At 40.2% G+C, this 13,740-nt stretch overlaps 1 protein-coding gene across 1 annotated transcript; it reads right to left on the bottom strand.

The window, feature by feature from the left end:
- Nucleotides 1-983: 983 nt before the first annotated feature.
- LOC121992106 lies at nt 984-8,224 on the bottom strand. The gene is made up of 3 exons (XM_042546259.1): nt 7,839-8,224; nt 4,906-5,061; nt 984-1,481 (listed from the first exon to the last, which is right to left on the bottom strand). The coding sequence occupies exons 1-3, from the start codon at nt 8,094-8,096 to the stop codon at nt 1,242-1,244; spliced, it is 654 nt and encodes a 217-aa protein (XP_042402193.1). The 5' UTR covers nt 8,097-8,224; the 3' UTR covers nt 984-1,241.
- Between the last annotated feature and the right edge of the window lie 5,516 nt (nt 8,225-13,740).

The following is a 13,740-nucleotide window of genomic DNA, read 5'->3' as shown; positions in this document are numbered from 1 at the left end:
GTGACTCCATTGTTGACTGGATGAAGACTCCACACTATCCTGCAATACAGGAGCGTTAGTGTCGGGCCAAGGAAGAGGTCTTCGACGTTGGTCCTCCGATGTTCAAATCAGTATTCGGTTCAGGCGAAGAGAATAGTAGAAATAAATAGTAGCAGAAAACGTGTGGAATAATTGAGTATCACATACCATCGCCTGTAGGAGACCCCCTTTTATAGTTCCACTATAGTGCTTGTGCACACATCCCAAAGCATATGCACGTTTTCCAAAGTCTTCCTAAGAAAAGATAAGTTGAAAAGTATCCCTGACATCTTTCCTTAAACGAGCACGCAAATCCTTGTCATATGACAGATTAGAAGCTTCTAAAGTACAATTTACCCTAGGACATTCTCTACTGTTGACGGCATAAACTTTCAAAAGAGTACAGTACTGTGGGCCCATGGAGCCCACGTTGAGCAGACCAACTGCCCCTCGACTGGTAGATCGCCAACTTGACCTTATAAAATGTGGTCAACTGATCGTTCTTCAGTCGGCCCATCGTTTTATTGCAGAGTCATATGTCCAATCGGCCTATCGATCCGATCAAATGAGCGGTATGTCGGACATAGCCTTATCTACTCGTTGGAAAGGATGGCTGATCAACTGATCGACCCACTTGGTCATGTGACTCAATCCCTGAGTCGAGATAGGAAGTCTGTCCAGGCGAGAAGCCCAAGCGAGCACTCACACCAGACCGGCCATATGGCTAGCTTGGACGCATCATTAATACTGTTAATATCTTTGACTTCTTCTTGATCTTGACCACCACCTCAATCGATTTTCTCCATTTTGACCCACTCTGGGAGGGTTCACAGCAAAGCACGCTAAAACTCTTTCAAGAAGATGACTAAATTTTGAATGAAAACTAAACTTGAGCGAAGCCATTCTTTTATAGAATCTGAAGGGAAAACTTATCACGCAGGAAACCAAATCAGATCCTTGCACACTGTAAGGGAAAAGGCAAAATGTTATAAAGTTTCTTAGAAGTTAAATGGCGCCATCAGTTCATGATAACGAAGCCATTCGATAAAAAGAATCCATACAAGATACAAATTTAATCAGAGAGAGAAGTTCCATGGCTCCAAAATAACCAACAGATCCAAAGCAGCAAACTGAGACATGAAGAATACGTTTGCAGCTTGAAATTCAAATGAAGGTGAGCTAAACAGCATGACAACCGAAAGCCGACATGATAGATCAGAGTCTCATTTCGAGGTCAGGGGCGATAGCTTTTTTCTCTTCAACTTGTTTGGCACTTCTGAATCCGTTCTGTTGTTCATTTCAATTTCCTCGTCTAAGTTTATTTTCTCCACCTGATCACCTTCATCTGAACCACTGTTTCTGGATTTTGTTTCTCTCTCGTTGTAAGTAGCTTTCAAACCCAAATTCAAGTCCAAATTAGCTAGGTTGTTATCATCTGCAGAATTTTGCTCCGTATCTGAAACCTGAATTGAAAAAACATGATTCAGGATCCATCTATTACTTGGTACATATTCTGTATCATTTTCCCTCATTGCCCCATATTTTTCATCCAAGTAAACAGATTATAAGGGATTTCTTAGCGCATATAGATCAGCAAGAAAAATGTTCAGAAAATTATGTGATGCCTAAACAAACAAACAAACAAACGAAAGGACAAACCTGAAATTTCATCAACCAAAAGAAGAAGAATACCTCAAGTCCAGAATATGACCTACTGAGGCAGATTGAGTGGTACATAGAATGCAACAATAAAGTGCATCATATTTTAGAAAGGAAGCTGAATACTACTTTAGTGCTAGCCTAGTGCAATGACAAGGGGTTCAGTGAAAAAACCAATAAATGATTAGTGCGCGGAGAACCTTACGCGCTAAGGCTATGTTAACTTGAAGGAAATCTGAAGCAGCTGTGAAGCGAAATGGAAAGGTAAGAAAAAACAGTCATAATTCCTACCCTATTGTTTACTTGGGGTGATGGAAAGGAGACGGAAGAGTAGATGATCCCTTTCACCTATGTTGTTGGCTTGGAAAGAAAATTCAAAGTGTAAAAATTCAAAGAGTAGATGATCCCTTTCACCTATTTTATCCTTTCTCATAAGAGGATTAAGGTGACGTTTGATTTAGGGATTTGAGAATGGATTCATTTTCAAATCTTATATTTAATTGATGGGAATGAAATTAAAATTTTGGAATGAAACCCAAAAACTTGGATATTAATGAAACTCACCTCCTCCCTTGAGTTTTGATGGAAATGAGAATGAAAATTAAATTTTGGACGAAAATACCCCTTAATATATTTGTTCAATTTTTCTTTAATATCATGTTCTCTCTCATCATACTTTCTCTCTCCTCATTCTATCATCACACTTTTTCTCTCATCAAACTTTCTCTCTCCTCAATCTCTTCCATCATACACTCTCTCCTCATTTTCTCTTATCACATTTTTTCTCTCTTCATTCTCTTCCATCACACTTTCTCTCTCATCACACTTTCTCTCTCCTCATCCTCTCTCATCACGCTTTCTCTCCCATCAAACTCTCTTTCCTTATTTTTATCACACTTTCTCTCTCATCATACTTTCCCTCTCCCATCACACCCTCTCTCTTTATTTTCTCTCATCACACTTTCTCTCTCTTCATTCTATCCTGTCACACATTCTCTCTCATCATATTTTCTCTCTCCTCATCCTCTCTCTCATCACACTCCCTTTGCTCATTTTCTCTCATCACACTTTCTCTCTCATCATATTTCCTCTCTCATCTATTTTTCTCTAAGGGTAAAAAAAAGAAATTTTGGTTTATTCCGATAGAAAATATTCAACTAACCAAATATTATTTTTAAGAATGATATCCATGCTCATACCCATTTCCATTCCGTAATACTATGATTCTCATTCCCATTCCGATTCCTATGAAAGAATAGAACACCACCTAAATGTAAAAACGACTATAAACCTCATAAATCTAAATTAAATAGTGTCAGTTACTACATATATCATATAATTTATGAGTTTTGACAACTCTAACACGCACTTGAAATAGCAAAAATCTATCACGTCAATAGTTTTTCATTTGAAAATTGCAAAATGCTGACATGTCTGTCAAGTCGTCATCCTAACACATATAACATATCATCAAGTATAAAAGGACAGCTAGGTGTACGAAACTCCCACCATGCGGGATCCCGGGGAAGGATCCATTGTACGCAGCCTTACCCTGCTTTTTTGTAAGAGGCTGCTTCCAGGATTCGAACCCGTGACCTTTTGGTCACACGGCAACAACTTTACCGTTGTGCCAAGGCTCCCCTTCAACATATCATCAAGTATATTCCAAGAAAAACATAACAAGACAAAATAGAATCATATCATAAAGTATATTTCAACAAAAACATGACAAGAAAATAGAATCCTATCACTGCCAATTGACTTTCAGCAGATTGAGATCATTGATGATAAATAGTGGGGCAAGGGCACCACTGGCAAATGGAGGTGATAGCTATGAGGGTAGAGGATTAACTAAATGTGACTACCATGGGGAATCAAGGTTATTTTTTCCTTCAATTATGTTTTATTGAAATATCCTATAATTATGTTTTATTGGAATATCCTATATGACATGGCAATATGCCATGTGTAAGCACTTCAATCCACAATTTTGTACAAAAGTTTTTCGGCACAATAGATTTACTACAATTTCAGATACTGCAATTAACCCAATTAAATATAGTTCACAGAAAAAAAGACGTAAAGCAATCAACTACCACCTGAAAAAAAACTAATAATTTGAAAAAAAAAATAATAATCATGACTGAAACTGAATTAAACCTAATTTAAAATTGATCACTATTTGAAATAAAATCTAGAAAAATTGGAAGTAGTCAGGACAAGCTAAATTATAAAAATTTGAAATAATTAATCACACAAGAAATAACTACAAAAATTAAAATTAAACAAAATATTGTTAATAAAAATGTGGTCGGACCCTTGCTTGGGACCCACATTAGTGGGAGCTTTGTGCACTTTGCCCTTTTTAAAAATTGTTAATAAGAAACATTGAGCTTTATTGCCAAAGACTTCCAAGTGTAATAATTATGGAAGTACGAGGATGAGATAATCATTTAAGTCTTTCCTCCACTACCTCGAAAAATCATTTAACTCTTTCCTCCACTACTTTCATATTGAAGTAAACATAGCCTAAGAGCATCCTTTCAGGCTGGAGACTACCAAAAGAAAATCCTAAATGAATAACTGATTACTGGCATTGTGAAACAATCTATATCATCACTCCATCATTAACTTGTTCAGGTAACTTGAAGGAAACTTAAGTTTTCAAACATCCATTGCATGACAAGCATTAATTATTTGTAGAAGCATTAGAAATAGGTGAAATGAAAATGATCTACGTCCAATGGCATAGCCAGGATCTTCAACTGCCCTGGGCCATATTACAAACAGTTGGCGCCGGAAAGAGCGCAGGGCAGTTGGCGCCAGTGAACGCGTGCTTCTCAGCCGGTGAAAAAGGCACAGGGAGGCCAGTGCAGCCCAGCACTGGACTATGATTTAGTGCCGGTTCCCCGGTGAACACCTTATTTTCATGATGAAAATGATGAAATTGCTGGGCTCCACTGGGCTGGCCCAACACTAACTCTTTATTTTCATGACGAAAATGATGAAATTGCTGCGCTGCACCCACTGCAGCCCAGCATTGGCTATGCCATTGTCTATGTCTATGTAACCAATAAATCCTAAATGAAAAACTTTTACGGCAAGATTTAGATAATCATGGGTACATACTAAATGTTTTCATCCATCTTCATGAGCTATTACTCCAGTCACCATAAGGGAAATCAACTGAGAAAGAAGTAGTAGATAGATGATATCAGAGATATTTACCGCCACAGATTCACCCATTACACTGTCGTTCATGTCAGGTTTCGCATTAGAAGAAACATTCTGGTTTATCTGTGAGGAAGGGTCAGCATCACTAGGTTCATTTGTCTCATCAAGCTTTTCAGCGTCCTCTTGTTTTTGATCTTCGAGAACAGAAATCTGCATTGGTTACAAAAATCTAATAACCATATACTAACAAGTCTTACAGAAGGATAAAAATTGGAAAGAAAGATAACATCCTTGTTGTACTAATTTAGACAACTTACATGCCATAGATTATGAGTGAATGGAATATCGTAATGCAAGACTATGCTCTAAAGTCCAAAATAATGATAAGAAAACCATACTACAAGAACAGCTATAGGGTAGTCAGGTAGTGATTGTTTGGAAGAAGGGAGCCAAATGGAGGGGGAGGGAGTGGAAAAGTATGAAGAGCATCTGCTACTTGACTATGGAGTGATCAGGAGGCATCCCTTGGTCTCTCTTTTCCTCCAAAATTGATAAGCTCATATATGCACAGCTTTGGAAGAGAGCAAGAAGAAAATGATAAAACACCAATATACCATTTTTTTCTCACTAACTGTTTAACACCATCAGAACTAAGATCATTTTCAGCTGCCACTAGACCATCTCGTATCTTCATGACTGGACCATCACTGACTGCCACTGTTGGTCAATAGACCATCAGTGGTGGTTAGATTAGACTGTCGAACCACTATCGACTGCTAGAACTTGTCGCTGGAAGATTGCCAAAGCATGATGGTTGTTAGATCAGATCGGACCACTGCTAGATCACCACCAGTCCATGGCGAGTTGCTTGACCATGCTCAAATATCGACCACCATCATCACCTTTCCCAATTGAGTGGAGGAGAGGATGGTAGAGATGAATGCAATTACCTCTCCACTTCCAAGTAGACAACTCTTGACTAGGTTATCATTAGCATAGTTAACCTATGTTAACTAGTACAACACATTAACACAGGTTATTATTAGCATAAAATCTTCCAATCAATGGCCAGATTCAATTTTAGATTGATATTTCGAACTCTTTACATTACTGTGTTCAATGTGTTTTGCCAGGTTAACTAAATGCACAAGGAATCAATACCAGCATAAGCTATGAACATTGTATTATGGTTCAATTTCCTTTTTTATGTTGATTAAGGAAATGGTATGGACAAAGAATAGTAGGCTTTCCTTATTAAGGACCATACCTTATCCCACTAGGTGGGGCCAGCTAGATAGATCATTCTACGTCATTAGACTTTATCTCCTACTATATCATCATCTATACTTAAATAAATTGTATCTTATTTTATTATTACCAATCAAGTCTTTTTTGTCTACCTCTTCTTCTTTCGGTGTGCGTATTTGTCATAGTTTCACATCGCCTAACTAAAACATTTATTGGTCATCAAAAGTACATGTCTGTATCATCTTAAACGTCTCTCTCAAAATTTTTCCTCAATAGATGCAATTCCAACTTTCTCTTTAATGCTTTCATTTCTTATTCTGTCCATCCTTGTATATGCACACATTCATCTTAACATCCTCATTTCTGCAACTCTCATCTTCTTCTTATGTGTTCCAGTTATAGTCCAACATTCAGAGTTATATAACATAGCAGGTATAACCATCATTTTGTAGAACTTTCCTTATTAACCAAAAAAGTAAAAACACGATTTGAAATATGACATGTAGGTTGGGAAGGAAAGGAAACCTGAAATAATGGTCACAAAAACTAATAAAAAAAATGTAAACCTTGGAGCTTCAGTTATAGCGTAGCTTCCTAAAGAAAATTGGAAAAAAAAAAATCTAATCTGTACACAAGTTTCTATCAGACAAGAATTGTTGAACCGGTTAACATAGATGGATTGTATCCAAAGTTGTATTATTAGTGGTAAAGTAGGTTTCATTGAGCAGACCGTCATATTTTATATTTAAATACATGATACAAACATTTTATCACACTAAGATACATCTTTGGATATGTTTTGCTCTGAATGGTACAAATTCCAGTTGTGTGGGGGAAAAATGAAATTGCTAAGTGGGTCACAGTTCTTAGTTCATTCACAGAAGCCACATTTGTTCTCATAGCGTATATTAGTTCAAATGAACCACACACTAAAAAGTCATGTGTCCAGGCAAACAGCCTAGGAAAATCTGTGCTAAGTTTCACTGATAGTATTATAATGATGGTATTCTTTTTATTGGAAAGTCTATGTGCTAAACCATGGACCTAATTTAGGATATATACCTAGTGAAATTTATAGCCTTAAGAATTCACATAAAGGTTTTCTAATTCCTAACTTACTTTGACAAAAACCTTGGAATCAAGTCAAAATACTTGATAGAAAACTTATTGCAATAGCAAAACTGCACGAAGCTCTGGTTGTCTTAGTTGTTTTTATCTCCTATGCTCTATAATTGATTTCCTATGAGTAGAGACATAAAAGGGTTTCTTTATTGTTGGAGACGATTATGAATTCATGATCATGATCCTCCTCATCAAGCCATGTAGCCCTAATTATTTAGAATAAGCTACATACATGGATCGTCCCTTCATTAAACTTCATAGAAGACTACATCATTGGAAATATTATAATCATAATAGGAACCGGCCAAGGTCTAAATAAGCAAATTAAGATCCTAAAGAGCAAGATCAGATCTTTGATCTTAGAAAACAGATCGATAGAGGGAAAGGTATGATAAACCCTAAAGGTGGTGACAATCCAAGAACAGTATCCAAATCGCACCTAACCACAAAAAATAATCCTCATCCACGAGAAAATACCAAACTTGAGACATGGATCGAAGTTCAAAATCATTAGAAAGAGGGGAAACCAGAATTACTGCTTGAATCCTGGGAAAAAAACCAACTTTATAGAAGGAAACAAAATCGCAATTCTAAAAAGAAAAAGAAAAAGCAGTTACCGGTACATATCGGAACTTCCTCGGCGGGGGCTCCTCCGGCTGGGCGGTGCTGTCGGCGGGCGTGGAGGAGACAGGGGCCCACTTGTAGAGGAGGAGGTGGGATCGGGCGGCGTTGCCATTGACTCTGGCCGCCGCGGAGTTGTTGGGGGCGGCAAGGGTGATCCACCTCTTCTTCCACTTCCTCACAGGTCCGCTGAAGACCGTCGCCGGCCCATAGCGTGTCGACGACCGGCCCAGACGGGCCCCCACCCCCTCCATTGCAATACACTATTTTGTATACGATCGCTCCCACGCGTTTGGGCGAAGCAGCCGGCAACGATGATGCCTTTGGCTCTCCGTCGGCTAAGCCCGTGCTTTGATTTGATGCTGCAGGGGGGGTCGAATAAAAGTCTAAAAGGAAATAACTGTTACAATGGCAATATGTAGGAGTCCGTTATGATAGGCCCGTTACGTAGCTCAATTATTTCTTTTAGCAACTCCCTTTTTTTCAAAGTTCTCATCTTTTGAAAATTATAAAAAAACTAATTATAAAAAATTATTCAAAGGCAATAATTGGCAAAACTAAAAAAAAATAAAAAACGTTCTTGTTTCCTCAAATAATCGTCCCATTTTATTTTATTATTAAAAGTACGTTCTTTTCCACGTTGAATTGTGTACATTTATCCTAATCCTCGTAATTATTCCTAACTTAGATCTCTCGTATAATTCATAACTAATATATAACTATTAAGTGAGTAGATTAAAGTCTTAATAACTTAGAATATTAAATTAAATATGTATTATAAAAGATAGATTCACTATACAGTCACCCCAAATATGTATTACAGTAATTGTAATTAATTGTTATCATTTAAATAATAGATGAACATGCTTAAAAATAAATGTACACTATCGGAAAAAAAAAAGGTAAAGTATTGGATGATAGGACACCCATTCAAAAAAATAATAATAATAAATAATATTTAATTATTTGAATTGATTAATTAGTAACCAATTTAATCTTATAAAACTTTCTATTTGTCATTGTAAATTAAAAATACTCATGAAGCTTTATCCACGGGATCAACATTCTTAGAGTTATTATCTCACTAAATAAAAATCCCTATAATATACTGCAAATATGATTCAAATCTTACATGTTTAATTATTTATTTAAAAGAGTTAACCATTGCACCATTGCCCGACTCAAATGATCTAATTTAGGGTAGAGACTTGATCAAGAGTTAGATTTGGAGCCATAAAACTTATAAACTTGACGCAAGATTCTCATGTAGATCTACAAGTCCATAAGATTTTATAATTTTATGCAGACTTTCATGTATATGATCAGTTTCCAGAGAAGAAACACGCCACTGTAGATTGATTCAAAGAGTAGCCAGCTCTCTGGCAGCTGCTCGTTCCATCCTCCTCCCATCCGATCGTCGTGAATTTGGATAAAATTGCTCTAAACTCATCGTCGGCGAGAGTTTCCTTATTGAGCACCACATCCACCAAGTGATCCATGTCGGTGTTAGGTTCCATCTGAAACTTGGCCTTCAACCTGTTTAGAATTCGTGAGCATCAACAGAACACGATCTTTACATGTTTAGCAGTGATTCTATCTGGAATCTGAGTTAGACGAAAGCCGACTGAGGTGTTGTTAGTGTTGACGGAGAGGCGACTCGAGGACACCTGGCATATGTACACCAGAAAATAGACCCTCACGTGGAACTGAAGGACGGCGATGACTAAGCCGGTGGTACTTAAGTTCTGCACACACTTAGACAAGTACACAGAACGTTAGACACTAGACACCAGGGAAAAAGTCCTCGGCGCAGACCCTCCGACGCTCAAGTTAGGTACTTTTTCCCCGGAAGAATAGTGTACGAAGGAAAAAGAAGTGTAGAGGATAAGTGCGAATATGCGAGAGAGCGCACCTACTTAAGGGAGAGAACCTCCCTTTTTATATAACCGTGCGTACCTCTAGAGCCTGATTGCTCTCAGAGAATGTCGGGTGTCAGGAACTGTCGGGTGATGAAGGACGTGTGACACCCTCCCATGAACTGGAAGAAGGTTCCATTCGTAGATGACCGCATATCATTGGAATATTCCCTGACATACAACGGGTTTTCTCTGACAGGCGATTACAATTCCCTGACCTTGTTGTCGCCTAGTGTCTTTTGTCTCGCCCAGGTGTGACTAGGGGTAGCTCGGGATGATCTGTCAAGTATAACACCTGGCTCAAGTCTTGATGAGAAGGACGAGCTGTGGTGAGAGCCTTATCTTCCTATTTGGATTGCTAAAGAGTTGACCGAGAGTTAACCTACTGAGAGCACCAGGCCTAGATATGATCGAGCTGAGAAAACCCGACCAGTCAGAGTAGGTCAGGCATTACCCCGATTGCACATCATGTCTCAGATCTGGGATCCTGATTTGTAAGCACCCGACCATTCATCATGCGGCTGATGACGTCAGGCGACCTGACTTCTTCTTTCCCTAATTGCTAACTACCACGTCCTCTTAACTTCTGATTGCCAGACTTTATCAGACCCTACCGTTATGCACCATATCACAAGCCTCCCCAACAAGTCTAGTCGAAGAAGGCTCAGGTCCGATTGACTATATATACCCAAACCCTAGTCTTCTCTACTTCGCCGCTACGACTTTAAATGTCGTTCCCTTTCCCATACTATTGGTAGTGCAACCAGTTTAACTGCTTAATCCTCTTCTGACACTTTCTTACTTTATACAAACCCTGAGGGGTACTTAGTGAAAGCTCTGCTTGCTGATAACCCGCTCGGGGATGAAAATGTTGAAAGCTGACCCATAAGTCGTTAAGTGCGAGAGTATGCTCGCTTATAACTCGCACTTGGGCGCGAGTCCGGAGCCCTACCGAGATGTTGTTGGTCATGAGAGAATGCTCACTTATAATTCGAGCTGGGGCGAGAGTCTGGAGGCGTAAGAGTATGCTCACTTATAACTCGTGCTGGGGCGAAAGTCTGGAGGCGTAAGAGCATGCTCATTTATAACTCGTGCTGGGGCGAAAGTTTGGAGGCGTAAGAGCATGCTCACTTATCACTAGCGCTGGGGTAAGAGTTTGGAATTCCGACCGAGAGGTCGTTAGTCGTGAGATCATGCTCACTTATAACTCACGCTAGGGCGACAGTCTGGAGGCGTAAGAGCATGTTTACTTATAACTCACGCTGGGGCGAGAGTTTGGAATCCCGACCGGGAGGCCGTTGGTCGTGAGAGCATGTTCACTTATAACTCACGCTGGGGCGAGAGTCTGGAGGCGTGAGAGCATGCTCACTTATAACTCACGCTGGGGTGAGTGTCTGGAGTCCCGATTGGAAGGTCGTTGGTCGTGAGAGCATGCTCACTTATAACTCGCGCTGGGGCGAGAGTCTGGAGGTGTGAGAGCATGCTCACTTATAACTTGCGCTGGGGCGAGAGTCTGGAGTCCCGACCGGGAGGTCGTTGGTTGTGAGAGCATGCTCACTTATAACTTGTGCTAGGGCGAGAGTCTGGAATCCCAACCGGGAGGTCGTTGGTCGTGAGAGTATGCTCACTTATAACTCGCGTTGGGGGTGAGAGTCTGGAGGCGTGAAAGCATGCTTACTTATAACTCGCACTGAGGCGAGAGTCTGGAGTCCCAATTGGGAGGTTGTTGGTCATGAAAGCATTCTCACTTATAACTCGCGCTGCGGTGAGAGTCTGGAATCTCGACCGGGAGGTCGTTGGTCGTGAGAGCATGCTCACTTATAACTCGTGCTAGGGCGAGAGTCTGGAGTCCTGACCGGGAGGTCATTGGTTGTGAGAGTAAGCTCACTTATAACTCACGCTGGGGCAAGAGTTTGGAGGCCTGATCGGGAATTGGTATGGAAGGGCAGCATTTGTGGCTTGAAGGAGCTGTGCTCGTGGACTTAGCCTAATGCACCTGCGATCACAAAGTGCATTGCATAAGGCTTTAGTTAAATTTGAATCTTACTCTGATTCCGAGGAGGGGTAGAGGCGCTAAATTTTGATCAACACTTCCCATTGTCTTCTGCTTCATTTCCTGAGGCCGCCACATGGAATTTTTGATCCTCGAGGCATGGTCTTCATGAGGTAGGATGCTCCTATTTGTATATCACCTCCATGATTTCTTTGTCACTTTCATCATAAATGCCCTTTCATAGGGAGCTGACACGTGCTCCACGAACTTTACTTGTTATGATGTCTGATGCACGCTTTCTGCACACACCCCCAGGGCGCTTCTGTCTCTTGATCTGACAGTCATCGTGCACTCCGCCGTTTTGATTGTCTGGTTCGACTCCCGATACTCCTTAAGGGTTTTAGTTTAAAAACCCTAAAGGCCTCTAACAGTGACTCATTAGCACATCATCTTTCTCTGACCTTTCTTCCTTTGCTCATTTCTACTCGCTAACCTTCCCTTTCGCATAAGTACTTCTCCTTCTTCCTTCATTACACCTTCGTTTGTTGATTAGATAATGGTCGGAGAGACGGGGGTGCCTTGATACGCCTATTTTCGTTCAAATTTGGATAGGAGTGACCTTAAATCTTTACGATCCAACTTGAGGTTGTCCGAAGCATATCAGCTGCGCCTTCCTGGGCCTGATGACCATCCATATCCTCCCCCCACCGACTTTGTGACCTTCTTCAAAGACCAACTTCTTGTTGGTCTGCGATTTCCCATTCCTTCCTTCTTCTCATCCTTGAGTCAGTATTTTGGTATCCCTTTGTCCCAATTTGCTCACAACGCCTTCTGCGCTATGTGTGGGATGGTAATTTTGTGCCGTCTATATGAGATCCCTTTCACTCCTCAACTCTTTCACCACTTCTATTCCCTTAAGCGCTCGGAATTCGGCGTCTTCATGGTGTAATCCAGGATTGGGCATAGATTTTTTGAGTGCATGCCTTCTTCCAATAAAGACTGGAAGTCCTACTTTTTCTACGTCCAATTGCTTGAAGTCGTGACCTGGCCTGTCGAATGGCGCCTCCGTCTTCCTTTTCCCTTTGAGCTGCAAGATCATCAACACCAACCTGCTTGCTTGACCACCTCCGAAAAATTGGAAAGAGTGCAACTGCGGCTTCCTTCTCTGCTATGGGAGAGTGTGTTATATATTTTTGGGCTAAGCCCTATCCAGACACCTTTGAGCGCACCTTTTGGTAAGATTACTTGACTCTCTCTGTATATCTCCGCTAACTAAGGTATTCTTTTTTGCCTGTAGAAGTTGTCATGTTTCGAGCCTTCGCTCTCGACTCTTCCGCGATGCCTAGCGCCATCCTACGGAAGCAAAACCGAGAGATCATGGCAGGCCAGGAGGTTCCTCAGGCCAGTGCCTCAGCGGAGGTTTCTTCTCAATAGTCCGAGGACCCTGGAACTGAATCCCTGCCTGTCGAGGCAGTTGCTAGCGAGAGGGCTCATTCCCCAGCTCCCGAGTAGCGTTTACGCCTTCAGCGCAAAAGGCGACGTGTTACTCCTGTTAGTATTAGCCCTAGTACCAATTATAAGATGATAGTATAGGGCTCATTTTTGTATCATATTTCATTATTAATAAAAAGGCAAAGTTGGTTATTATATTTATTTCAAATCAGTGTCGATTGAATAAGTATAATAATGTCCTTGGGTAGTAAGTTCATATCTACAGCATACCAATTAGTTGAATTGATAGTGAGATATTGTAGATATATATATATAGAACACTACTCTTAACTATTCCTTGTCAAACATTAATATACAAGGACAATATTTATGCATTGAAACTAGCATGTAGGTCAATGGATGACTTAATCTCACAAGTCATGGATATGAGATATCAGGTTGACACATGAGTATATATATTAGAGAATATATAATGAATGATCCGCCATGAGAATGTTTCATGGATCATTATATGAGTGTCATAAACATTCTCATGTG

The sequence above is a fragment of the Zingiber officinale genome, chromosome 6B (assembly GCF_018446385.1).
Source record: "Zingiber officinale cultivar Zhangliang chromosome 6B, Zo_v1.1, whole genome shotgun sequence".
NCBI lineage: Eukaryota > Viridiplantae > Streptophyta > Magnoliopsida > Zingiberales > Zingiberaceae > Zingiber > Zingiber officinale.
This window is presented reverse-complemented; position numbering and strand designations above follow the sequence as displayed.

Coding starts and splice junctions, on each gene's coding strand:
- LOC121992106 (XM_042546259.1), bottom strand. CDS start 8,096: ATGGAGGGGGTGGGGGCCCGTCTGGGCCGGTCGTCGACACGCTATGGG. Junction 5,062..7,838: donor GGAAGTTCCGATATGTACCG/GTAACTGCTTTT, acceptor TAACCAATGCAG/ATTTCTGTTCTCGAAGATCA. Junction 1,482..4,905: donor TAATGGGTGAATCTGTGGCG/GTAAATATCTCT, acceptor TTTTCAATTCAG/GTTTCAGATACGGAGCAAAA.